This window comes from Colletotrichum aenigma (genome assembly GCF_013390185.1).
Source record: "Colletotrichum aenigma strain Cg56 chromosome Unknown KSG_Cg56_contig10, whole genome shotgun sequence".
Classification (NCBI taxonomy): domain Eukaryota; kingdom Fungi; phylum Ascomycota; class Sordariomycetes; order Glomerellales; family Glomerellaceae; genus Colletotrichum; species Colletotrichum aenigma.
Genome location: NW_023500916.1, coordinates 3857458 through 3882798, shown reverse-complemented (window position 1 = coordinate 3882798; position 25341 = coordinate 3857458). Strand labels below are relative to the sequence as shown.

Genomic DNA, 25341 nt, shown 5'->3' with positions numbered 1-25341 from the left:
ATCATGCTCCTCCGAAACTTCTCTATCTCAAGATTTTCCATCATGAGAGGACGAAGCCTTTTCGTAGCGTACTTTTCCCCTAGAGGCTCAGCCCATTGTTTGAGCTTGCGGACAACTTGTATCCGTGTCTCCCTTGGAAGGTAAAACATGCCCATGAAGTCAGACCCGACTCCGTCGCCTTGCTCCTCCAGCTCATCAATGACTGTTCGAATGTGCTCAAGCATCTTCTCGGCAGCGAATGATGGCATGAATGCCGAAGAGAACATGTAAGACATGACTATGAGGGCATCCTCAATACGCGGCATCTTCTGGGTTTTCATGGCAGCGTATCGGAAACCCATATGGAAAATGAGTAGAGTCCTTGCCAAAGCAGCGGCGTTGATGTCGATGATGGTGAAGTATGCTTGCGTAAAGGCTTTATTCTTCCCTTTCCGCTGATTCATCATGTCCTGGAAAAAGAGAGTGGCTATCGATATGAATAGATGACGAGCATCACCGCTGCCACAAAGGAGGAATGACAGCGTGTCTTTTGGTCCAAGAAGTTCCCAGAGTGGCTCATCAAGCTGGAGCAAAGGCTCTGCGAAATCATGGCCGACGGCGTAGTACTCAGGAATGTCTTGTCTGGACAATGAGTGTAAATAAGCGGAATTTTGAAAACATCCATGGATTGATAGAACGTACAGAGAGGCTTTGTATCTTGCCACGCGGTCACAAGTCTGCGTACGCAGCTTGTCGCCATCTTGTACAGAGGCCCTCAGACCTTTGAGATCCTCGAGGGAAGCTTTCAAACTCTGACTTGAGGTATCAACCCCAAGATTCTTAATGGCGCTTTCCGCAGCCTCCCCGTACGCTTTCTCTGCTAAGAAAGATCTTCAGTACCGGCGTCGACACAGTGGACTTTGAATCACAAACCTTCAGCGAATTGACCTTTGCGATAAAAGCCGTTCCCGCGCTCTCGGGCCGCGGAGGATTCTAGTGGTGGACTGGAAGACGCCATTTCGGATAATGGTCACGCGTCGCGTCCTGTGTCTGTTCCAGTACTGTCGTTGCTCAACGTGGCAGGTTTCGTCCAAATTCTCAACCCAGCTGGGTGCCGCACACTAGCAGGCTTAATGCTTCGAAGTATTAGAGGACGAGACCCACTGTCTCGCACTTAGTCATCATGTCGTCAAGCATTTCAATTCTATTATCCGTAAGGGATTCGGTCTTCATCTTTTACCTCAAGCTGCATGTATCTGACGGCGGAGATCTAGTATCGATAAACCCACTTGGAAGGATTCTTCCCCGTGCCCGCGGGCCCCGACCAAGCTTGTGCTTTGATAGTCCAAAATACCGGTGTGAACGCCATCCTACAATCATGCAGCCCCGATCTTGATTGCCGGCTTTCCCCCTGTCCTGGCAGTCCATGGTGCAAATGCCCCGATGTGATTGGCGGGTCGACCTGCCCTATTCAGGCAAAGGCTAGCAGTCTGTACTTGACGCTCGCTAGGATGGCATCTATCTGAACATCATGTGAAGTGAAGATGAAGTTAGGTATTCGGGAAAGTATAAATGAAAACTTCTTCAATGACCTTTATGGTTCTATTCTTCCAACTTTCAGTCAAAAGCTTTCGAATTTTCCTCTTGAATAATGACATCGAAACTATCTTACGCGCATCCACTCTCCCCCCTCAGCATTGAGGAGACCGCCTCCGCAGCAAATGTCATTCGCGCCTTGCATCCTGACACGATTCTTCACTTCCGGGTTATATATCTTCGAGAGCCTGACAAGGCAGATCTTGTCAAGTTTCTTGACGTTGAACATGCTGGAAGGCTGACACCCGAGACACCAAGGCCTCCGCGTCTGGCCTCAGTGCACTATGTTGTGGTAGCCAACCAAGAGGAGCCTCAATCAATCGAAGCCATCGTCGACCTGGAGAAACTTGAGTCTGTATGGGAGAAAACTGTCAAAACCGACGTTCACCCGAGCTTCACATTGTATGTCCCGTCATGTGAAGACCTAATGACGTATTCAATCCCTTAGGCAACTTACCTTACTAACCCGCTTGCAATATAGGCATGAACTTCAAGAGACTGTCAGAATCTGCAATGCGTCTGAAATTCTGCAGTCCAAGATTGCGGCCCTTTCACTTCCCGAGGGGTTCGAAGCGGTCATCGAACCTTGGCCCTATGGCGGTCTCGACATTCATGACGAGAATCGCCGATATTTCCAGGCGCTTGTCTTTGCCATTGACAAATGGAAGAACAACCCGGATGCCAACTTCTACAGCTATCCGCTTCCACTCATTCCTGTGGTTGATTGGATCAAGCAAGAGGTTGTCCGGGTTGACGAACTGGCCACTGGAGGCGTGGATGACCCTTGCGTTGCGCAACCCAGGGGAAAGGGTATTATTGACCACTGCCAGCCTTCCGAGTACGTGCCGGAACTTCTTGAAACAAAGATGCGAGATGATCTTCAAGAGCTCAATGTTCTTCAGCCCAACGGACCTAGCTTTAGTGTCAAAGACGAGAGTCTGGTGGAGTGGCAGAAATGGAGGATGCGCGTCAGCTTCAACCCCAGAGAGGGCGCCGTCATTCATGATGTTCTTTATGATGGACGCAGTGTGCTGTACCGACTATCCATCAGCGATATGACGGTTCCCTACGCTGATCCTCGCAATCCATTCCATCGCAAGCAAGCCTTCGACTTTGGCGACGGGGGTATTGGCCACTGTGCGAATAATCTCGAGCTTGGATGCGACTGTCTTGGGGTCATCAAGGTAAGCTCTTGCGTGACAAATGCGTGGTTCTCTGCTAACATTGGACAGTATTTTGATGGTGTTCTGAACCGCCCGGACGGTACAGCTCACAGCTCGCCTAACGTCATCTGCCTCCATGAGCAGGATAACGGCATAGGCTGGAAGCACACAAACTGGCGGACAAACAGAGCCGTCGTGACCCGGCGGCGAGAATTGGTCATTCAGTTCATTTTGACCGTAGCCAACTACGAATACGTTTTCAACGTGAGTGCAAGTTTTCTTGGTTTTGAGTAGCAGCTGACGGTTGACCTTTCTTTCCAGTACAAATTCGACCAAGCTGGAGGTATCACAGTTGAAACAAGAGCGACCGGCATCTTGTCTGCAGTCAACATCGATGCTGGCAAAGCGGTACCGTGGGGAAATATCGTATCCCCTGGCGTGCTTGCTCAGAATCACCAGCACATCTTTTGCGTACGGATCGACCCGGCTATTGATGGCCATGAAAATACGCTGGTACAGCAAGAATCGCTCCCACTTCAGATTGACACCAGAACAAATCCCAACGGAAATGCGTACAAGGTTGAGGAAACGCCAATCACAACATCGGTCGGTCTTGATGCCGCTCCCCACAATGCACGATTGTTCAAGATTCAGAATTTGAGCAAGCATAATCCAGTCAGCGGAAAACCAGTTGGATATAAGATCGTGCCTCCGCCTACTCAGCTTCTTTTGGCGGATCCTCGGAGCCGCCAGGCTCAAAGAGCACTTTTCGCTCATCATCATCTTTGGGTGACGAAGTACAAGGATGACGAACTTTACGCTGGAGGTCGCTACACCTTGCAAAGCACGATTGAGGAAGAGGGAGTGTCAGATGCAGCTGCGCGATGCGATGATGTCTTACAGAATGATATCGTCATTTGGAGCGTATTTGGGCTCACTCACAACCCACGTGTTGAGGATTGGCCTGTGATGTAAGCCCCAAACAACTTGGTGTCGGAAACTTACCACTAACCATATGTGGGCAGGCCCGTCGAAACCATTCAGCTGCACATCAACCCGGTGGACTTCTTTACGTCGAATCCAGCCCTCGATGTACCCTCGAACCGTAATTTGACGTCTAAGTACGCAGGCGAGACAAATTCAGACACTGTCAACGGGAAGGACTTGGGGGCGTCGTGCTGTAGATAAGAGCTGCGACTGGAATGAATGTTGGATATGGTAGCTGGTTCTTGCGCTTCCCGCACAAAGTTAGACTCAAGTTGGTTCAAAGAGGCCTGCCGTGTATCCTCGTTGCTTTATTCATTATCATTATACGGTCTTAGAAGACCGCAATCTCTACTCCCCTAGTCTGAGCCGCATTCTCAACATCGAAGCTATCTGAGCCCTCCTTCCAGGCCGCTTCAAGGATTTCGTCAATCATCTTCTGAACATGGAAAGAATCCTTCTTGTTGAATGATGCCCTCACGTCGTCCAAGACCTCCTTCCACTCCGGGTGCGCAGCTAACAAGGGAACTTCTACGCTGGCCGTAACTAGCGGATAGATGAGGCCATTGTGAACCAGCAAGTGGTGATTTGCGGGTATCTCAACTGCTCGAAATAAAGAGTAAATGGACGCAACAAGGCGGCACATGACAACTTCCGTCGAAGGAGATAGCGCTGAATCGGTTGATTTGCCATATGTCGGTGATACCTTCGGCGTTGCGTCCGCCGCGACGCGTTTTGCCCGCCTCCCTCGCCTCCTCACATCCAGGACCGCTGAATATCTCCAGCAGTCCCACAGAATGCATTGCGCATGCATGCCTATCTCGCCAGGCCAGGCCCAGAGCCGCGCCTCTAGGTCTTGTCTCTCACTATCTTCGATGTCAGCTAGAATGTCCAGAAATGACCTCGGTAACCCCGAGACCACCTCTACGCCCCCGAGTCTTCCCCCTTCCCACTTGTCTTGATGCTTCCGCAGGTTGCGCCAAACACCCATGCTCGGACTTATCCTTCCTATCACTGATGTTGGTAGGTCCATGATAGATAACACCTCGATGGAATGCCGTGTGGGGAAGTCGTGGTCGACAGACGGCACTAGGACGTCAAGCTTCGTGTCGAGATAATAAAGGTCCGCCATGAGCTGCAGATACATGGTGAAGGGGCGGGCTTGAAGTAACTATGCAGCCAGAATTAGTTCGCGACCATGAATCGCGGTAAATCACGCAGCTTAGCAAGGACTTACGCATAGAGTGCAAACGAGGATGCCCGCCGACATGGTCGAGACATCCAAAGAGCCATGCCGGCCTTCCAGTTCCGCTCGGAATGTTTGCAGGGCATGGTCGACATGTTCCATCGCCAGTACCGAAAAGCCATCATCCATATACGCTTGGATGGCGGTGCAGACGACAAAAAAGGCCTGGCTCTTTTCTGCCATTGCCTGGAAGTGTGACTGGAGCCAGATGTAACTTTCTGTCGTATACAAGCGATGCAAACCGGCATTCAGGACTTGGTACACAAGTCAGCCGTGGATCGTATCTTGGATCTAGACAACTGGGGAAGGACGGCTTACACTTATTGAACAATTGCCGTTTTGGGTCAATGTTTGCGCCCGGCGACGGCGCCAAGGGAGAAACAACCCCAGACTCGGAGGCGGAGCCGGTCTGCGTGATCCCTTCGGCTCCGGGAGGGGAGGTAGAAGAGGAGGTGGATGGGGCGCTGGCCACCTGCAAATGTGGATCCTCGGTGCTCGGCAGATGATTTGAGTGTGGGAGTTTGCTGGGCTCCGAGCTGGAACTGTAGAAAGAGACGTCAGGGATCGCGGCTCCAGCAAAGCGACCACGAGAGGCTATTCCGTTGGTCCACTTGAGCGTTGTGTTGTAGCCTTCGCACTGGATTCCGCGCCGCTGGCAGGCCCGACAGTCTGGACGCGTCTCGTCACATTTCCTCTTCCGCCGCTTGCAGTTGGAGCAGCCTCCCCTGGAACGAACCATGTTTGCCCGAACAGTGATCTGTGAGTGGACAGTGGAAACAGGCCCTGCGGATAGTGGGCGTCGTGTATCTTGTTCGGCGAGCTGGCAGGTCCCGATGTCCGTCGGGAGGGGGAATGTCTGGTCGACGTGTTGGGCAAGTTTCTTTTTAGGAGATAAGCTACTCCGAAGAGGCAGAAGGAACCGAGGCGCATATATATGCCCTAAGGGGCATGGCTCAGACGCCTCAACCAGGGGTCTGAGCACGCTGTTGCAGCTTTACAAAATGCGGGGACTGACAGGCTAAAGCGAATAAAGTTCCCGGTCGTCATGCTGAAGCTGCTTGGAAACGGGGTCATGACAAGTTCCTGCAGGGAATTGCTAGTGAAGGGTGTGGCATCAAAGTTGATTTTCACGCGGCGGCTATCCAAACGCGACTGCAGACACACGCGGGAATGCAGCCAAGTCCTGGCATCAGATGCAGTAGGGTCGCTACACGTCTGGCCCTGCAGGCCTGTACGCCCTTATCATTTGACAGATGACTGGGGCTAGGCTACGGATGATCGCCAATAAAGTCTAACACGTCTAAAGAGGGTTAACCTGGACGCATGTCTTATCGCTGGACGTCCTCCTGGGTTGACAGGAGGACAGAACGTCGGTAGTTGCAACGACACAACATCAGGGTCATACCAATCCAAGATATATCGAATGGCTGTCTGCCTCAATTTCCTGAACTTTTGGATGATCTCCAGCGACCATCAACAGTTAGGCTGGATCCTAGCACTCAATTTACCTACGCTACCGTGTTTCTTTGACCTCTTGACTACCGACCAAAGCTTCCTATGGATAACTCCTCATCACTGGGTGTGCAGTCCACCCCTTTACCCCCTGGAACTGTCCACTTAATAAGCCGTAAGACATACCCACCGCCCGAAACGGCTTCATGTTGACCCAAACTCAGATGAACAAGCCACAGATTCATCCACGTTCATTCTTTCGCCCGTCCCATCTTCGGATCCAAACGACCCCTTGGTACAGACCTACGTGAACTCTCGGGAAGGTGGCTTGCTGACGAGTGTGTCTGGCATCAGAACTGGAGCAGATGGCGCAAGTATCTCAATTATGGCCTGGCCATGGGGGTGACGGTCGCTGCTTTCACCAAGTGAGTCCTACTTCGACGGTGAAGTTGCTAGGCGGAAAGGCTGACACATGAATCACGCGAATAGTCTATCGATCCAGACCGTCTTCTGGCAGCAAATGACCGTCGACCTTGACGTGAGCATTGCCCAGCTTAGCAACGCACAGTCAGCTCAGCTTGCAGGACTCGCAACCGGATGCATCTTCTTCATCCCCTTCACCATCAAGTACGGCCGGCGACTCACATATTTGGTCTCAACGGCCATTCTGGCCGCTGCCGCTTGGTGGACATCGTCGATGCACTCATACGCAGAGTTGATAGTCACAGCAGTTATAACTGGTTTGGCTGGGGCGATCAACGAGACCGCAGTCCAGATGACGGTACGCTTGCATAGATAAAAAGACAGGAAAGGGGGCATGTGTTTGCTAACTGGTTCCCAAGATTGCCGACCTCTTTTTCGTACACCAACGAGGATCTGCCAATGGTCTTTACTTCATTGCCGTCATGGCGGGTAGTTTCCTCACGCCGCTGGCTGCTGGTGTGCAAGCCGTTTCTCAGGGATGGCGTTGGTCATACTACGCTCTTTCTATCGCTCTCACGATCCTCTTCATCATGTTCATCTTCCTCTACGAAGAGACAAAATACGTGCCGATTACCGTCGGTCAGAGCCAAGAGATCGAAACAGAGCCCACGGATATTGACAACGGTCTAACCAAGATCAAAAGCACAGAGAAAAGCGGACTCGAACTCAACTACACACAGTCGAACGTTGACCAGGCTATCCGCATGAACACCTATCGCGAACGTATGCGTCTCGTGACCCCGACTTCAGAATCCCTTCTGCGCGTCTTCATTTTACCCCTACATGTGATCACGCTCCCTCATGTCCTCTTCACCGCCCTTCAGTTCGCGTCAGGCGTTTGCTGGTTGGTGTTGTTCATGTCTGTTGTATCAGTGGTCTTCTCTGCCCCTCCCTACAACTTTGACACTGCTGCTGTGGGGTATATGACACTTGGACCGTTCGTGGGGAACATCTTTGGCAGTCTCTACGGCGGGCCATTTGCTGACTGGGCCGTCCTTCGCCTAGCGAAGAGAAACGGTGGTCTTTTTGAGCCTGAGATGCGACTTTATCCTCTTTTCCTACCGGTGATCACCATGGCCGGAGGAATCGTCATGTTCGGAGTTACAGCAGACAGGGTAAGCTCAGTCTCAGCTGGGTCATTACAATGGCAGAAAACTGACAAGAATAGGGGATGCATTGGATCTACCCCAGCATCGGCGGGGCCTTTTTCGCCTTTGGGCTGGGCGCCAACGGAGACATCACCTTCACGTTGCTAATCGACACCTACCGAGAGGTAAAGTCACTGTAACCGTCAAACCGTACTAGATACTGACTCCTGTTTCCCAGCTTACTGCTGAGGCTTTTGTGGGCGTGGCCTTCATCCGCAACGCCGTCAGCGTTGGTGTTCCCTCTGCTCTCGTTCCTTGGATGTCGAGCATGGGTCTCAGTAACATGTACATCCTCAGCGGGGCGATTGCTTTGGTCATTGGACTCCTGTACGTGCCGATGATTATCTGGGGCAAACGGATTCGAACGGCCCTGGCGCCCCGGTACTGGCGATTTGTGGAGAAACGCATGAAGATTTAGTGTGCAATTTTATTGCCTGGTTGGGTTAGGAAGATGTTTGGGGGCTTGGGCGGTTCGCACCCGCACACACCCGCACATCCACCCGCAGCCTGCAGGACCCTTGTCTTCCATCCTCCTTGTTGCAAGCCATATGTCTCGTTGTATCTACTGTCAATAGCATTGGTGTCCTTAAACTTGGTAGCCTGTATTATATTCTTTGGGTTATGAACAAAACATGAAGGTTTAGATCCATTGATTTCTCCTTAGAGCTTCTCAGCTGGCTTGCCAGGAAAATTTGTCAACCGGTAGCAATCAATGATTGGCTTCCCCTCAAACATCGTCATAACACCGATAGCAAAGACTCCATTCATCCAGTCATAAGGGCTGCCTCCAGGAGCCTCAAACTTGATATGCGTGAAGTACTCTACGTCGTCCTGAGACGCCGTGGGGGTCAACTTCTCTGTCTGTCCCGGACCGCTTCGATAGATACCACGTGCGTTGACCAAGATAAACACTCCATCGTTGGTTTGGAGTGTGTATCGGGCATTTAATCTCGAAAACACCTAATGAAATCATGAGACCCGCGATCGATAACGCGTATCTGATATCAGTCACTGACCTTCCCAGGGCTGACCTGCTCCGCCCAGTCTGCGCCGCTGCGCTCCACTATCTTGCCTTCGATTCTGGGCCCTTTCACCGAACCGCTCAAAATGGGCAATACAAGCCGCGTGGTACCAGTGTTGGCCACGTTGCGTATCTCGGACACAGACGGATCCATATCGCAGACGATCCGATAGATGAAGTCCAGATGCGGCATGCGCATGGGTGGCACATCAACCCCGCTCGGAGTGAACGCGTTCCCCGGGGATGGAGTGTGAGCGGAGTCTCTTCCTGACCACATGTTTGCGGTAACGTGCTTGCCGGATAATCCCTGTGTTGCGAAGAAATGGGTGATCGAGTCGGGGATTGACGCAGTTCTGGCGCTAATTGGGGTGACAGATGATGGCTGAAAACGCCGCCCGTTAAATATTGTTTTTAACACGACCGACGAGATCACAGAGGAGAACCTTCTCTCCCGACTCCATTTGCCGGGGTTTGAGATGCGGGACACACACCTCACTACGGCCTCGGCACTCGGCCGGCACAGCTCCCCCAAGCTCCGGCGCCATCTCCTTCCCAATCGAGATAATAGACGCGCCGCCACTTTTCCGAGCTTGCTATTGATAACATCAAGATGATCCCAAGTTCGTTGATCACTGACTTCCTGATAAGCGAGCGCGGCTGATGTGCAGTTCCGAGAATCGTTCCGCTGCCTGCATAGTTGTCATCTGAAGTCTTGCATCAGCATCAAGCCACCCCTTCTCTTGCCCTTCTCTTTCCTCGACCAGTAACCACCAGCATTTCACGATGCCTACAGCCATGGAGTGGGAAGTCATAGCTTCTCGTCACAGAGAGAAGCAACAAGCTTCGATACCCCAAGAATGGGTGCTGTCAGACCAGAAGCTTCGAGAGCTTCAAGGTGCTGGAACACCCAAGGAGGGGCAGTTGAACGCTCTCGATGTTGCACGAAAGTCGGGACTGTTTACGGATATTGAACTTGAAATCACCGAGTCTTACAGTGCAAAGGAGCTCTTAGCCAAGATTCACGATGGAAAGCTCACGTCTGAGGAAGTCACAGTAGCATTCTGCAAGCGGGCGGCTCTGGCGCAACAGCTTGTAAGCGATCTCGTCAAACTTCATACTTCGAAAACTAACGAGAATTAGATAAATTGCTTGACCGAGATATTTTTTGCTGAGGGTATCGCGAGAGCTAGAGAACTCGATAAACTTTTCAAGGAAACAGGAAAGCCCACCGGTCCTCTGCACGGTCTCCCGATCAGCGTGAAGGTCAGCTGCCTACCAGTAAGAGACGTCGAGTCAACTAGCTAAAAGAGACAGGACTCCTTCAAAGTAAAAGGCCATCACGCCACGGTCGGCTACGTTGAGTTTCTCAAGCGACCTCCGCCAACGACAAATTCGGCGATGGTTGACCTTTTGCTGGACTCGGGAGCTGTATTTTTCTGCAAAACGAACGTTCCACAGACGATGATGGTCTGCAATCCCGATCCCCTGGAAACCTTTCCCGACTCATTTAACTAACGGGGCAATGACACAGACCGCAGACTCTGAGAACAACATCTTTGGCAGAACCCTGAATCCGCACAAGACCTCCCTCACAGCTGGCGGCTCAACAGGCGGGGAGGGTGCTCTCGTATCATTCCGCGGCTCTGTTCTCGGCGTCGGTACCGATATCGCAGGCTCCATTAGAATCCCGTCCCTGTGCTGCGGCATCTACGGCTTCAAACCGACCGCCGATCGGACGCCTTTCGGGGACCAGTCAAACTACCCATTCCCAAAGGTCCACCTGCCTGGTGTGGTGCCCGTGGCGGGCCCCATGGCGAATTCAGTCGACGATCTGTTCTTGTTCATGGAAACTGTGCTCTCGCAGAACCCATGGAGATATGACGCCTCCGCAATCGCCGCACCATGGAGTGCTCCCAAATCTGACAACGACAAACGTTTGACAGTTGGAGTACTTCCGGAAGACCCGGAGTATCCCATGCACCCTCCCGTTCGTCGAGCCCTCGAGGACGCAGTCTCCGCTTTGCTGAAGGCGGGACACAAGGTCATCAGGCTGCCGCAAGATCCTGACTGTAGCGCCGGGCTTGGCGGAAGATTGGGATTCCAGTACTTCTTCATGACTTCAGATGGCTTAGACGTCCTCGCAAACGAGATCGGGGAACCTCTCGTCCCTTCCGTGAAGCGAGGGGTGCATCCCTTCACGAAGACGATGCCTCCGGTTTCCGCAGATAAGCCTGTTGCACACCAGCTCAGCGATTTTCTCGGTCTCCGTGATGCCTATGCCGATAGCTGGCGAAAGACGTGGCGAGAACATGGACTTGATGTCGTTATCGGGCCAGGAGCCATCAGTACCTCTGTGCCCCACGACACGTATGGTAACCCAGTTTACACATTGATGTGGAATGTGTTGGATGTAGGTTTATGGACTACTGATGAAGGAATTTGGTCGCTGACTTGGGACAGTATCCTGCTGGTATCATCCCGTACGGCTTTGCATCTAAGGAGAAGGACCCCTCGCCCGAGAAGGCTGTGGCGGAATTTGAGGCAGACTGTGAGTTTGAGAGGCCCTAAAACACTGCCTAGCGCCAAACAGAGATGCTGACCGTTGTAAGACGACCCGGAAGCGAGCGATGGAGCTCCATGCTCAATCCAAGTGGCTGCCCCTCGATTCCATGATGAGCAGTGCTTAGAAGCGATTCGGATCATCGACAGAGACATCAGAAGGTAGAGCGTTACCAAAGGCACCAAGAGCAAGCACAGAAAGATGCCCTCAGGGTTGGGATCATGTTTTCTCTATAGTCTTATCTTGGTCACCCTTGATTTCTAGACCGTGGCGGGTTCGAAACTGCGCCAGCCATTCAGAGTTATCTGCAACGGTCTGGTTCCACTCGTCGTCACTGTCATAAATGACCCGTCTTGACTCCTGCCTGAGCATATCGTCTGTAGGGTTAATCCCCTGCGCCATATATTCGTCCGCGAAGTGCTTCAGGCGTCGCTCCAATATCTCGGTAAACGCTTTGGAAGTCGCGGCTCTCGAGGTCAAAACCGATGGCGAGGGGAGTGGGTCGGGTTCCCTGAGCTCTGTAGACAATTCCTCCGCAGTGTCTTTAAATCCATGTGTCCGAGAGGATATTTGAGCAAAGTGATCTTTTGTGCCTTGTTTGGTTGCTGAGAACGGTACCACGCTCATGGACTCTGATCCGATGAGGTAAGGTGGCAGAGCATGAACTACCTGCTCTGCAACCGCGGGTGTGAAACCATGCTCTCCTTTCCAGTCCTTCATTGTCAAGCCTTTTCGGAAATGTGTCGCAAGATGGTCGGTTCTCTTGTTCCACGTCATTAGCGCCATACCACAGAATCCACACCGAGAGGTGATCTCCATGGACTGAACCTTCCAATCGTCGAATCGGGGTAGCTTCTCCAGCTTGTGCATAACGCGTAAGTGTTGAACAAGGTGATCCTTTCGTCCAAAGGAGCGTGCTTCGACTGGTCGGTCGTGGCAGGCGCTATGGTTGTGCATATCGAGATGTTCTTCTGTCGGGTCTATGGCGCTGCAGTATGCGCAATGGGGCCGCCCCGTCACTGCCGACATAACAGAGCCTCCACGGGGAGCACACATCCAGGACTCCAGATTCAGATGTCGAGATTTCTCATGCCGAGCCCAGTCATACTTCGTCTTGAAGTTATCGCAACAAAACGTACACTTGAACGGGCGGCTGTCCTTCGTCGTGATGCTCTCACGCTTCTTCCCAACGCGGCCTTGGCGGGTTCGATTCAAGGGGCCGAATCCAGCTCGTCTTCCTCTTGACGCCTCTGATATACCAGACCATGCAGAATTGGCCGACTGCATCGAAGAGCTGCTCCCGCCACTGTCAGCGCTTGTACCAGAATTAGCCCGGGAGTACGCTGGCTGAGATCGACTATGTCCATCTTGCGAATCAACCTGATTTGTTCTGAGCGCATCAAAGATAGCTGCCATCGAAGCAGGCTCATCTTGAGGCGGTGAATCCTTCCATCGTTGCAACGGATCTGAGTCTTGCTGGGCTGTAGGAGAGGCTGGTATCGGGATTGGTACAGCCCTTTGTTCAGATTGCATGTATCGGTACCGACTTCGCCTACGTGGGAGGCCGCGGCGTCCCCTGAGCTCTTGCTCTTCAACTGCTGCGGACCAGTTGATGTTGTCCGAAGGCCTTGTAACTGGTCCAGGGAGTGGCCATTGAAGGTTGCTTAACTCTTGTGCCGGGTCGTCGTAAGACAGGTCGTGTCCAAACCATGACGAATTTTCGCCGTGGGAGATGGGCTCCGCTTGTGACATGTCCCCGGACCAGAGGTGGTCGGAACTCTCGGACATCAGGCCGGGGTGAGTTGTGCCGGATACGGCGGCATCTGGTGCCGGCCATGGCGGGTGGGAGCCGATGAAGCCTCCATCTGAGTTGCCAGAGGCTAGTCCAAGCAGCGAATCAAGAACTTGCTGGTCAAGATAGGCCTGATCTTGTGTATGATTTGAGACGCCATTTGTTGTAGAGCGTGTCGTGCGACGGTATGCACCGCCGCTCCCATCTGCAGGATCGCCAGCGGTCATCGGTCTCTCGGAGTTAAGTGGTTGTTGAGCTTGGAGCAGATTGGATATTCCTTTTTCGCGCGCCCTAGACACTGTGACTGGGCACATAGGGAGTTAAAGGCAACAATCACACTACGCCTATCTCCTCTCGTAGCGACCAGATTGCTGGCGGTATGTGGAGAATAATTAGGAGAATTCCATGAACGTCCTACGCCTTAGGGCGTGAAGTTACTACTATGAGCTAAGCGTCTCCGGATCCACGTGACGCGGAGAAAGCGGAGACTCTATGTCTTTGGCAGTTGTGGTGTGCTGTCAAAGCGTGAAGAATTATTTTGGCGTCGAATCCAAACCCCGGGAAGAGGGTGCAGACACCGAAGTTTTTGCAGAAAGACCGTCGCCAGTCTATGCCATCTTTGCTTGTAGGTACTCGGCCCGATGTTTGTTACGAGACAATACATGATGAAAGAGGTCCTTGCCACTCCGGGTTTCATGATATCCGTAAGGCGCCACTCTACTGGTTCGTAACGAATTAGGGACGAACCTTCATTTAGTGCCCAGGTAGATTGAGTCAAGCCCGTCGCCTCTCTGGACATACTGGACTTAAAATAACCTCAGGTATGTGCCCGAGACGAACGGCGACACGAGGCCAGAACCCGCCTGCCGGCATTTGTATTCATTTTGAAACTGTCATTTCTCAACTACTTACTTATGCTATTTACGTCTCAAGTCTCGAGTAGGCGCTGCACGTCGAGTCACCTTGACGTTGAACTCCTTCTGGATATGAACCGCAAAGTTCTCGGTTGTCCAAGGTTTTGCGGGATCTACGATCGTGAAGTCAAACCGCCGAAGAAGCTACGTAAGAACCATCGTCAGCGATCACCTTTGATGTTGCAAAGCGACAGGTAAGCGGGAACTTACCTCAACATAGACCTTATTCAGCTCGAGCATGGCGATATTCTTGCCAAGACACTCCCACCGACTTCCCACTCCAAAGTCCAGCATAACTTGGGTGTCCATCACACGGTACTGCTCTTTGGAAATACCGAGCCACCGCTCTGGTCGAAACATCTCGGCGTCTGCCCCGAAGACCTCTGTCTGACGCATCACTGCAAAAGGAGACCAGGCCACGTTGGTTCCCGTAGGAATGTGCATTCCATAGATCACCTCGTCTTTGTCGGAAACCTTGGGCAATAGACCCGTCGCCGGGGGGTAGATTCGGATCCCTTCCCTTATCACAGCCTGGAGATACTCGAACTTTCTAGCTTCCGCGTCTGTGATCGGCGATGAGATGCGGCCCTCAGCAACACCCGTATCTATCTCAGCCCGCAAACGGGCGTAGACATGTGGGTTTGTCATGACGAATAGCATTGTGGTTCGGATTGCTGCCGCAGTAGAATCAGAACCGGCAATGATTTGAACAGTCGTTTCACCTTCTGCTTCTTCTTTGGTAAGGCCATGGGAGACGAAAGAGCCAAGGATGTCGCGTTTGACAACGGGCTTCTCGCCGTAGCGCTCCTCAACGGCCTCTGCGGCCCTCCGCATGACATCGCCAATGCCGATGATATCCTTTGAGCTGGGCATGAAGAACTTTAGGGTCGAGGACTGTAGGATTCTGAGCATCCAGGGCTGCAATGCAATGACTAGTAGCGAAGGCAGGGTTTTCTCCGTGATCTCAATGTACCGCATGGTATCGGCGTCGGCTTCCAAATACCCAAATTTCTTGCCAAATCCCAAGGCAGAGATGACGTCCAGGGTGAAGTACTGGACCTTGCGAGCCAAGTCGACGGTCTTATATTCAGACCCAGTCGACAAGTATCGCGTTTCTAGTAGGTGAACCAGCGCTTCAACTCGTTCGTCGATGACATCTTCCACGCCATCGACATCCTTACCTGCGTAGCCGGCCGCGAGCTTGGCCCGAAGAGTGTCATGATATTTGTCATCTAACGCTGTGAAAACACTGTCGGAGTATGGGTCGAAACGTAGCCCCAGATACCAGAGGCCTCGCTTCCAGTGGGAACGAGCCGCCCATAGAACTCGCAGCGTAGCGCCATCACCGCAGAGGACCCAATTGGGCGCAATCCGAACAATGGGACCTGCAGAATGGGTTTCATTAATTACACATGCAAGCGGATTGCGTAGATGAGCGTCGCAGACTTGGTGTAAATGTGGACTAATTGTATTGGGCAGACACATCGCAGGTTGGATGGAGAACGTGGTTACACATCCTTGACAGCGGAATTGTTACGCACCATGCTTCTTGTTCAGGTCTTGCAGAATGAAAGAGAGTTTGCCGCTGAATTGTGCCCTCATGAGCCAAAGATCGGTCCAGTGTGCCCAGAAAGGTCCTGGAATGTGTCTCATCCGTGCATAGTCACGTACTCGGCAGATGACCAGGTACGCAGTCCACAGCACTGCGGCGACGGATGCCACGGTAGTAGCAGAATACTGCATCTTGAGCTCTTGACCCGGCTGATGGGCAGCTGGGCAGGCGCAACCAAGCAAAAAGCAAGCTCAATTGGCAGAGGATGGGAGCACAAGACGGCCCTGGTGGTGAGACAGGGGTTGGGATGAGAGGGGCAAGGGCGCGAGATGTGACCTTTGTCGTGGCGGCACCCGGAAAACGGGCACCTGGCGACCTTGGTTGTTGACAAACAACTCGCTGCGCCGCAAAGACTTTGCTCTGCCGGTTGATAGCTGTCAGATTTTAATTGAAAGCGGCAGGTGACCGGATGTACGGACAGTAGACTTTGCGACGCTTACTAGGTCGTCGCACAAAATCCGAGGTCTGTAAGCCTGAGCGGGTTCGGACGGCGTCTGATAGTGTGATGCGTTCGAGCACGTCTGAGGGCCAGGATAATTGTTTCGATGATGTATTGTGCGTTTCTCAAGCGACGTGCTGACTGCACATACTAGTGAGTACCTTCGACTGAAAAAGAAAGACCAATCCTAAATATGCAGCCTTGCTGGGGGTTCGAGAAGAGGTGAGTCGCGAGTTGCAAGGTGAGGATTTGAGGTCCACGGGCGTGAAAGTTAGCTGCAGAAGTAACATGAAAAGCAGAAGGGCCTGTCAGAAAAAGAAGACGGGAACAGTAAATACGAAAAGCCCATCTCGAATATCCCCTGCTTTGAAATGGCACCTTGATATAATCCTGCATCTTCGCGTGAGCTAAAGGTGACATCTTGCCCAATGTGTGCTGGCGTAGCACTGTGGCAGGCCGTCACGATGCATCAACGGCCGCCGGCAAATACGGGGCAGCAAATCGAGTGCGAGGTGCTTGCTGACAGGCAGCAGCAATCTTTCCAGTTTGTGGATATGTTTCCGTTGTAAGAGATGGGAAGCTGCAAGAGAAGACGACTCCCGACCAGGATGGTGACATGGATGTTGGCGATGTTGCGGTGCTAGTGATGCACACAACCTGTAGCTTTGCTGTTCCCCGGCGTAGGGCATCTCACTGAATTCATTTGTCTCTCCAATGTTTGCGACAGAGACACAAAGGCACTGAACTGTGCATCCGTTTAATGCCGTAAGCCTTCGGGCCTTTTTCAGTCTAAAGACGTTTCAACTGGAAGTTGTTTGGTCCCATGATGCCGTTTGAATCCGAACTAATGATTATTGTTCCATCTCACAGTTGCGACGGTGTTCTTCTCCGTGCCCTTGGTCTCGGGATTGACCCCATGTGCCTAACGCATCGGCCACAACATCCGCAACGGGCTCGGGTAACGGTGGGTGGGAACTGTGGCGCATCTCTGTTCGCTCGGTGAAGAGCCCCTGGCAGCTTCACTTATCCTGCATGGGACAAGAGCTCGCCTTCATTGAAGCCATACCGAAGATGAAATGAGCTGTGTTGTTGCCCATGGGTCAGTGGGTGGGTTTCCGGGCCCCAGCAGTATTCTTTCGCAAGCCAAAGCACCTTCGATGCCCTCCTCCCCATCGTCTAATGTTCTTCCCTTGCAATTCAAGCGCCTTACATTGTCCCCCACTCGACCCCCGAAGATGGCGGGGTTCCGGTGCTGTGTTTCGGCCAGCCAGAGCGTCATTCGTAACACACCGAGCACCTAGACTCGAAATCAAACGGGTATTGATACGGGCCGCTTATGAATGATGCAGTGGGCGATGAATGCATTTGATGAATTGACAATGGCTTGAATGAAAATAAACTTGGTATTAAATTTCCCCCGTGGCCCCGTTCCTCTTGCCGACAGCCCAATGGGCATCGCTGAGAAAACTGTTCGGCCTTGTCTGGACTCCTCATGTCATCATCTTCATGCAGCTACTAGTCGAGCACCTTGGAACCGCCTTAGTGTCAGAGTCCCTTGAAGACGCAAGACTCTGTCGGTAAACCACGCGATGCAACCCGGACCGTGGGCCTTCTCGCTTCGCTGCCGTCTGTCTCTCCTGCGCAGTCTTCATCCCCGTTTGGCCGCATCACATCACACCGCACTACAGACGCGAGGCCCCTAATTCCGCAGTAGTGTCTCCTCGCACGTACGTTGAGTCGGCGAGAGACGTCTGCAATCTGCAGTCTATGTATCACAAAAAATGCCTAGTTGACTGTTGCCTGAGGCTGGTCTGCCTCTTATTAAAGACATATGACATTTTGCAGCCCGCTAGGCGTAACCACTCCTCTTCTCCCTGCGTCTGCTTCGGCCTCCTTTGATCTTGATGTTTTCCTCTCTGGCAGTCTTTGCCTCTAATTCTCCCGCTTGAGTCTCTTCGCAGCTGTCTGATGCTGCATCGGGATACTTGGCAGCTCATTCTTCTCAACACAGCCACTTCGGACCCCATTCACAGTTCCGAACAATTGTGAATCCTCTCAGTGGAAGCTCGCGCCATGGTCGTGTCTCCGCCGCAGTCCCCGGTCTCCCCGGTCTCTGCCACAAACGCCCACCAAAGGCCCGCCGAATCCCCTAAAACGGCCCCAACTCCAGCACCGCGGCCAGAAGACGCCTTCTCGCCGCCACCGGAATCTTCATATGCATTGGCGTCCGACCAGGAGCCAGCGCCGCAGATTGTGAGTGAAGGCTGCATGCTAGCTTCATCCATGGACATCGTCCTCGGAGGAAAAATACTAACCTGCTAATAGGAAGCGGACGCAGTCGACAATTCTGACACCGATTCGGCTCTCGGCGTTGTTAGTCTACCATATTTCCATCATTTACCCGCCTCTCCGCCCCTTGTTGCCCCCTGAAGACTCCTCCACTGCGACTCCAACAGTAGCCACTCCCAGAGCGCGTACAGAAGACGCACTGGAGACATCTGCGAGTCATCCGAGCAGACCAATCGTTTTTCTGCCTTTTGATATCCCGGCAGCGTCACGCATCGGACCACAAACCTTCTTCGCTAGCCAAGGAGTTTGCCTGCTGATTCCCGTTGCTTAGCCTTTCCGCGATTCGTTGACATCGCTGCGGTCAAGCATTCGCCATTACCAGCACGAAAATGGCCGTACGTATCATGCCATGAGTGCGGGAAGTAAGTGATGGTACGTTGTCAGTCCGCAGCGTGCCGAACTGACCGCTTCCTCAGAATATTTCCTTCCAAACGATGAGGTGAGATTTTGATCAGTGCAATCGAACCCCGGTTGTCGGTAGTGATTAACACTTTCATTCGTGTTGAAAGTCGGAGGTCGACAGGTTGGGTAGGAATTCTCCGCACCGCATCTGGGTCACCGTGGCTGACTGCTGCACAGATTTGCAGCATTATGTGATGACTCTTACGATAGGAGGCAATCACTGCCTCTGCCCGAAAAATATGGGTGCCAAAAGAGTGCTTGATCTCGGAACTGGCACCGGAATCTGGTCCATGGAGTATGGTAAGATGGCCTCTCCTCGCACAGCCCGCCCACTCAAGGCGAGATCAAGGTCTGACATGATTCTGACAACCACCAGCGGATGCGCATCCTGATGCTGAGGTAGCACTTACACGTGTCAGAATTTATGCCACTGGCTGACAGTATGGCAGGTGATTGGAGTCGATCTTAGCCCCGTCCAGCCAGACCTGTGAGTTGCCCTCCATGCACGTCTTGCCAGTTGCGCCTCGCTCATCATAAGCAGTGTGCCCCCGAATTGTTCTTTTGAGGTATGTTTCGGAAAAACGAGACCGTTATTGAGTTTCGTCTGACACGATGTCACAAAGCTCGATGATTTGGAGAAGGACTGGACATGGTCACGACCATTCGACTTCATCTTTTCTCGCATGATGACAGGCAGTTTTGCAGACAATAGAAGTATCGTCTACAAGGCTTTTGAGTGAGTTTTCCTGTGCGGGCCGTTGGGTTGGTCGACTACTGATAGATACTCTCTGAAGCGCCCTGGAGCCAGGCGGCTATTTCGAGGCCCAAGATATGGCTCTTCCTTTGGGTTGCGACGATGGGACACTATCAGTTGATTCAGACCTTTGGAAATGGGTCCTCCTGGTAATGGAAGGTATGGCGAAGTTTGGTAGACCTGTCACCGCTGCGGAGCAGTGGAAACAGCTCATGGAAGAAGCCGGTTTCGAAGACGTTATTGAGACCATCTATAAATGGCCCACAAACCGTTGGCCTCGAGACAAGCATTACAAGGATCTTGGCATGTGGAGCTTAGAGAACATGGACCAGGCCCTTGAGCCAGCCACGCTTGCTCCCCTCACAAGAGCTCTTGGCTGGAGTTACGAGGAGGTTATCGTTCTAGTCAGCAAAGCCAGAAAGGTATTGAGAGATACGAGCGTACACGCATACTGGCCGATGTAAGGTTTCCCTTCTGAATACAAGGCCATACTCAGTGCTAATATGAGGCTGCAGATACATCGTTCACGGGCGAAAGCCGTATAGAAGGGATAAGAGCAGGGCGTGAAAAGAAAAATACACAAAAAGGTTCAGAATACGCAGAACACGAGTCGACTTGCGGATGGCCCGAGTCGCAAATGAGCAGAAACAATCTAATCGCGAGTGGAATCATGAATCAGACTTTTCCCATCAATCGCGGCTCTTCTTGTAAAGCTTCTCAAACCAAGACACAATGAACATACATAAAAGATACAACCGATTCATATTTCCCATGGTCGGAAGCTTCCATATCAACCGTATTAGCACAGGAATACCGTGAAGACAACTTGTATCAAGAATGCTTAATCATATTCTATGCCAATCTATATGAACAAGTGAAGCGATGTTGCCATACGAATCACCAATCCTACGGCCGTCGGCCACAATATTTGTACCTAGTAGTGAACAGACTCCTCAAACTCAATCAAACTCAATAGCAGGCTCCGCTTCCTTCTTGTAGTGGACGGATTCCAGAAATTCGATAGCGGGCTCAGCTTCTTTCTTGTAGTGGACGGACTCCAAGAAATTGATAGCAGGCTCAGCCTCGGCTTCGCGCTTGTAGTGCACGGAGTCCTCGAACTCGATGGCGGGTTGTGCCTCCGGCTGAGCCTCCTTCTTGTAGTGAACCGACTCGAGGAAGTTGATGGCGGGCTCGGCCTCGGCCTTGGGATTGGCCTCTCTCTTGTAGTGGGCGGACTCGAGGAAGGAGATGCTGGCCTCTGCTTCGGCCTCAGGCTGTGCGACGGGGGCAGCAACAGCGAGAGAAGCGCCAGCGAGGAGGAGGATGGTGGAGGCCTTCATCTTGAGGTTTTTCAAATTGAGGTTTGGATGGGTGAGAAGTTGAGGGGCAGATTGTGAAAGTCAGGTTGAGAGGGGAGCGGAAGTCTGTCGATCACAGAGCAAGACTTCAGGTACATCTTTATACAGGCCAACCTGCTACTTCTGCGAATGCAGTTGCAATGACTTGGACATCTTCGGTGGTCTCGCAAGCTGCACTAAGGCAGAATGGGAAGCTGGCACTACACTGGCTTGGATGACCTGGTGCTGTCGGCGTTGGATCCGACGAAGTTGCCATGAACAGTTTCCTGGCCAGCATGATAACAGACTCCACCGACATGCTCCAGGAACTTCTGTTGCGGGGAGGGCCAGGGTCTTGGCATGATGACGTACTCTCACTGTATTATGGCGTTCGGTTTCGCTACATATTCACTTCCGGTGGATCTCACATCCTTTGTCAACTTCGAAATGCGGTATTCGCATTCACAAGAAGTAAGTAAGATGAGCTGCGGCAGTTATGAAAGCTTCCAGCTCAGACGCGACATGAGGTTGGATTGGCTTTGAGGTGATTCGTGCGTCGTGTGCTTCAGTGAAGCCTCGAAGCGGGATGATACCAACACAAGCTTTCTATCAAGAAGATCAAGCCTGCTTGGTCCGCAATAATTAGGACTCTGGCCCGGCAGACCCAGCCCCTTGGGCAGACGGGGACCACTTAGTTCGAGCGATCAGATTGAAATAAGCTTTCCGAAGTCGGCTGACTTGACCAGAAAGGAAGGTGAGTACCCATATCAAGCTGTCGAGTCAGGTTCGGGTAAGGGTTGAATGAGCTCAGAGCCGGGTGAATGGGGGTTAGAAAGCGGAATGCCGGCGACACCCTGCAGCTCAATTGGACGTGCAAATCAAAGTAATCAATTTCACATTGTATGCTCGTATAATGACCAGGAACCGTAGAACGCGCTGGAATCCCCAAGCGCGATATCATGATAGCGAGTCATGTTGGGTCGGGTTGCCCTTGCTTGTCAGCTCTGGCTCGTCCAGACCTTTGGGAAGACTCCTTATCATGTTTCCATGCTCTGGAACTTGACAAACCTCGAGACGACTTGTCATCAATTCTTGACCTCTTGTCCCGAGTCTCTCGACCAAGTCCAATTCATCAAAAATGGCGGGAAGATACTTCCCCTTAACTGAAGCGAAAGATGCCGCGGAGCCTGAGCTAGAGGGGTTCCTCTCGGATAGCGACAAGCCAAAAATGTACCCTCGCGGCGGCTCATCCAGAATGACCTTACGCGACAAGTTTGCTACCTCCTTATTCGTTGCCAGTTGCATCTTTTTTGGTCTTTCTGTGTGGATTCATTTGCATCCCAAGCCACCAACAGACCGACAATGCGTGAAGCAACTCAATGTTCCATGTATGTCACGACTGAAAGCCACCGACGGTTTCATAGTGTCTTTTGGCTAAACTCAACATTAGCACCAGTTCACGATGTCTTGGAGTACGAGGAAGTCCAATTCAACAACGCTTTCTGGAAGCCAAGCCCATACAAGGGTAAGCCGACACTTGAACTGGAGGCGAAATGGAAAGAGCTGTGGTATTGTAAGTTCACCATGCGAGCTTATAGCAGCTGTGGCCGCCGACTAAGGAAACATAGATGGTTCTTTCGACTTGCCGGACTCATACTTGCCCTCTATGAACAAGTCCTCTGGTGGAGTCGGGGGAGATCCCTGGGCCCGTACCGAGTCTGGAAATCTCCTGGCAGGGCTTGAAGTTTTTCACAACCTTCACTGCCTCAACCTTGTAAGATACTGTCTTTCCTACCAACATTGATGCTGACTGAGATCCAAAGGTGAGACAATATGCGCACAAAGACGAGTACGACTACAGCAACGATCCAGCGTTTCACGGAAGCCCCGAGCTTGTCCTAGCGGTGAGTCACCTAGATATCCCGTGTGGCAAGTCTGCCAAGAAGAGTCCACTGCGCGCGCATCAGACTTTCTGAGACTCGTACTCCTGTGTCTAAGATTCCTCGGCAATTCTAATTTCTTCCAGCATGTTGATCACTGCATTGAGGCGCTGAGAATTCGATTGCAGTGCGCCGCCGACGTTACACCATTTTTGCACACGAAGGGCGCCAAAGGCACGCAGCCGGATTTTGACTCGCAACATAGATGCCCCAAATACGATCGCATTGTGGGGTGGGCCAAGGAGCGGCAGATCATGGTCGAGAAGTCGGACTCGAAGGAAGGGCACGGGCATCATAGATGAATAATTATGCAGAAAAGTCCGGTACTAGGTGGTTAGGATTAAGGGCAGGATAGACGTGGCAGAGGTAAAACTAATTTGATATGCTTATAGTTGATTGGGAGTCCCATCCTGCTACGATACATCGCCAGATTTTTGTTGTCAAATAAATCAAATTGCATGTGCTTATCCCATGTCCGTGAACAGTGGACCATCTTGCGCCGGCCATCGTTTCCCCGAGGGTAAATCAAACAATGGTTCTAGGTTACATTGGCAAGCCCCCAAAACAATGGCTGAACATCGCCAAAAAAGCGACGCTCACAGACCCGTTATGTGCAGAGTGAAATGCATGTGGATATCATCTTAGTACAGACCGACGAGGATGTCACCGCGTACGCGGGCAGTGACGTGGACTTCGGCTTCCAAGTCCAACTTGATACCGACCATGAGAGCGGCCTTGGTCAGTTGACCCTTGTCGTCGACGGGACCCTTCAGGAGGTTGCCTTTAAGCTTATGTTAGCATGCTTGGCAACGGTGCCAGGGGCTGACGGGGAAGCTTACCGACGGGGCCGTTGGCGTTGCCAGAGAGGTTGGGCATGGGGACGGGCAGGCCAGGCTGGGGCATGCTGCGTCCGAGCTGACCGTTGTTGGGAGGGTAGGAGGTAGGGTAGGCGGGAGCACGCTGCTGCTCAGCGGCATCGGTCTTTTGGCTGGAGGCACTGAATGCATGAGCGATCTGCAGGCCAAGATGTTGGAAGAAGCTGGTGGGGTTTTACTTACGGAGAAGACATTGTGGTAAGGAATCTGACGACTTGGTCTTGGAGAGAAGTTTGGAGTTCTTCGGGTGAGCTGGCCTCGTCGAGTTCTTCGGGATTAAGAAGACCTCGTTCTAACAAGAACTGCTTGGATGGTGACTTTGGCGAGGGTTTAGGACTTTTGGCTTGGGGAACTTCAAGGTCTTTCGATGCGTTGTTGGCTTCGACGATAGAAGTCAAAGAAGAGAGGGAGCGTTGAACGGAATGGCGTTTCTTATCAACTGGTGATTCGGATTCTTGAGGAAGAGAAGAAGCTCGAGAACGATTTCCGTTGTTGACGGGAGGGAAGTTATTATTGTCGGTTGAGACTCGGATGGGTAGTTTGAATGAGAGGGATCTTCTGAGAGCTCCTGGCGCAGCAGAACTGTCTTCGGGTGGAGGAGGTGTTGGAGTAGGAGTTTGGGACGGGGCCGGTTTTGCAGGGGTCTCGGCAGGGATTGATGCAGCTGATGCAGAGAGGCGCTTTGACGACGTGCTAGAAGCTCGGGATGCGTGGCCTGGTCTCTTGGGGATTGGTGGCTGCTGCTGCTGAGGAGGAAGCTCGAACTTTGAGGATATCGTGGCGATCGGGGAACCTGTTCCCACAGACTTTTGCTTTTTATGTTGTTCTATTGCGGTGTTGAGAGGTTGCGATTGTTGTGGTTGTTCGGCCTGCTTAGCCATCTTCAAGTTGGAGGGGGAACATGAGGAGCTTTAAGCTTCAAATGCGAGCGCGGCCGAAAGAACCCGGTATAGATAGTTGATGCTATCATTTTTCTCCGTCCGTCCATCCTAGACAAACTTGCAACAGGAGCAGAGGCGGCTTTGGAGAGCCAACTGACATCGTCCGATGTTGAAACCAGCCGCTCGGATCGAATTTCGCGTGCTGTGTTTTGTCAGACTTGGCCAGACCACGCCGACCAACGACTCTCGCTCATGCGGATAACGGTCGCGTTTCCAGAACATCTGAAAATTGGCCAGCGTGGTACGATTCGACTGAGTAGATAGAACGTTTTTTGGTTGCATCGGGGCTCGTCTGTGTCTCAGAGTGTCTTCATGGGAGGCTCGGCAAGGGTCGTGTGCCCACCATACCCATGT

At 52.2% G+C, this 25341-nt stretch overlaps 10 protein-coding genes across 10 annotated transcripts; 5 read left to right on the top strand and 5 right to left on the bottom strand.

Annotated features, from left to right (window-relative positions):
• Nucleotides 1-1630: 1630 nt before the first annotated feature.
• AO-I-3 (Copper amine oxidase 1) lies at nucleotides 1631-3926 on the top strand (the record flags this gene model as incomplete). The annotated part of the gene is made up of 5 exons (XM_037330139.1): nucleotides 1631-1977; nucleotides 2057-2759; nucleotides 2808-3002; nucleotides 3060-3709; nucleotides 3764-3926. The coding sequence occupies 5 exons, from the start codon at nucleotides 1631-1633 to the stop codon at nucleotides 3924-3926; spliced, it is 2058 nt and encodes a 685-aa protein (XP_037172443.1).
• A 130-nt stretch (nucleotides 3927-4056) lies between these two features.
• ptaR3-0 (Pestheic acid cluster transcriptional regulator 3) lies at nucleotides 4057-5707 on the bottom strand (the record flags this gene model as incomplete). The annotated part of the gene is made up of 3 exons (XM_037330138.1): nucleotides 4057-4893; nucleotides 4960-5222; nucleotides 5287-5707. The coding sequence occupies 3 exons, from the start codon at nucleotides 5705-5707 to the stop codon at nucleotides 4057-4059; spliced, it is 1521 nt and encodes a 506-aa protein (XP_037172412.1).
• Nucleotides 5708-6816: 1109 nt separating this feature from the next.
• On the top strand, nucleotides 6817-8469 carry CGCA056_v014895 (putative MFS-type transporter; the record flags this gene model as incomplete). Its single annotated transcript, XM_037330137.1, has 5 exons — nucleotides 6817-6845; nucleotides 6910-7201; nucleotides 7263-8018; nucleotides 8072-8176; nucleotides 8230-8469. The coding sequence occupies 5 exons, from the start codon at nucleotides 6817-6819 to the stop codon at nucleotides 8467-8469; spliced, it is 1422 nt and encodes a 473-aa protein (XP_037172441.1).
• Nucleotides 8470-8711: 242 nt separating this feature from the next.
• On the bottom strand, nucleotides 8712-9271 carry CGCA056_v014894 (UPF0311 protein; the record flags this gene model as incomplete). The annotated part of the gene is made up of 2 exons (XM_037330136.1): nucleotides 8712-9011; nucleotides 9068-9271. 2 exons carry the CDS (start codon nucleotides 9269-9271, stop codon nucleotides 8712-8714), a joined length of 504 nt encoding a protein of 167 aa, XP_037172442.1.
• Nucleotides 9272-9855: 584 nt separating this feature from the next.
• On the top strand, nucleotides 9856-11797 carry amdS-1 (Acetamidase; the record flags this gene model as incomplete). The annotated part of the gene is made up of 6 exons (XM_037330135.1): nucleotides 9856-10164; nucleotides 10213-10335; nucleotides 10387-10500; nucleotides 10604-11482; nucleotides 11533-11620; nucleotides 11682-11797. 6 exons carry the CDS (start codon nucleotides 9856-9858, stop codon nucleotides 11795-11797), a joined length of 1629 nt encoding a protein of 542 aa, XP_037172440.1.
• Nucleotides 11798-14341: 2544 nt separating this feature from the next.
• Nucleotides 14342-16081, bottom strand: lolP1-4 (Cytochrome P450 monooxygenase lolP1; the record flags this gene model as incomplete). The annotated part of the gene is made up of 3 exons (XM_037330134.1): nucleotides 14342-14482; nucleotides 14549-15723; nucleotides 15880-16081. 3 exons carry the CDS (start codon nucleotides 16079-16081, stop codon nucleotides 14342-14344), a joined length of 1518 nt encoding a protein of 505 aa, XP_037172019.1.
• A 2381-nt stretch (nucleotides 16082-18462) lies between these two features.
• CGCA056_v014891 (Secondary metabolism regulator LAE1) lies at nucleotides 18463-20461 on the top strand (the record flags this gene model as incomplete). The annotated part of the gene is made up of 12 exons (XM_037330133.1): nucleotides 18463-18642; nucleotides 18715-18762; nucleotides 19010-19100; nucleotides 19155-19177; nucleotides 19248-19266; nucleotides 19318-19440; nucleotides 19517-19539; nucleotides 19590-19627; nucleotides 19682-19706; nucleotides 19764-19876; nucleotides 19935-20354; nucleotides 20410-20461. The coding sequence occupies 12 exons, from the start codon at nucleotides 18463-18465 to the stop codon at nucleotides 20459-20461; spliced, it is 1155 nt and encodes a 384-aa protein (XP_037172438.1).
• Nucleotides 20462-20853: 392 nt separating this feature from the next.
• Nucleotides 20854-21234, bottom strand: CGCA056_v014890 (uncharacterized protein; the record flags this gene model as incomplete). The annotated part of the gene is made up of 1 exon (XM_037330132.1): nucleotides 20854-21234. The coding sequence occupies one exon, from the start codon at nucleotides 21232-21234 to the stop codon at nucleotides 20854-20856; it is 381 nt and encodes a 126-aa protein (XP_037172439.1).
• Nucleotides 21235-22369: 1135 nt separating this feature from the next.
• Nucleotides 22370-23473, top strand: cctO-2 (Cyclochlorotine biosynthesis protein O; the record flags this gene model as incomplete). Its single annotated transcript, XM_037330131.1, has 5 exons — nucleotides 22370-22619; nucleotides 22682-22804; nucleotides 22860-23005; nucleotides 23055-23135; nucleotides 23258-23473. The coding sequence occupies 5 exons, from the start codon at nucleotides 22370-22372 to the stop codon at nucleotides 23471-23473; spliced, it is 816 nt and encodes a 271-aa protein (XP_037171883.1).
• Nucleotides 23474-23812: 339 nt separating this feature from the next.
• On the bottom strand, nucleotides 23813-24927 carry CGCA056_v014888 (uncharacterized protein; the record flags this gene model as incomplete). The annotated part of the gene is made up of 3 exons (XM_037330130.1): nucleotides 23813-23952; nucleotides 24011-24168; nucleotides 24230-24927. The coding sequence occupies 3 exons, from the start codon at nucleotides 24925-24927 to the stop codon at nucleotides 23813-23815; spliced, it is 996 nt and encodes a 331-aa protein (XP_037171882.1).
• Between the last annotated feature and the right edge of the window lie 414 nt (nucleotides 24928-25341).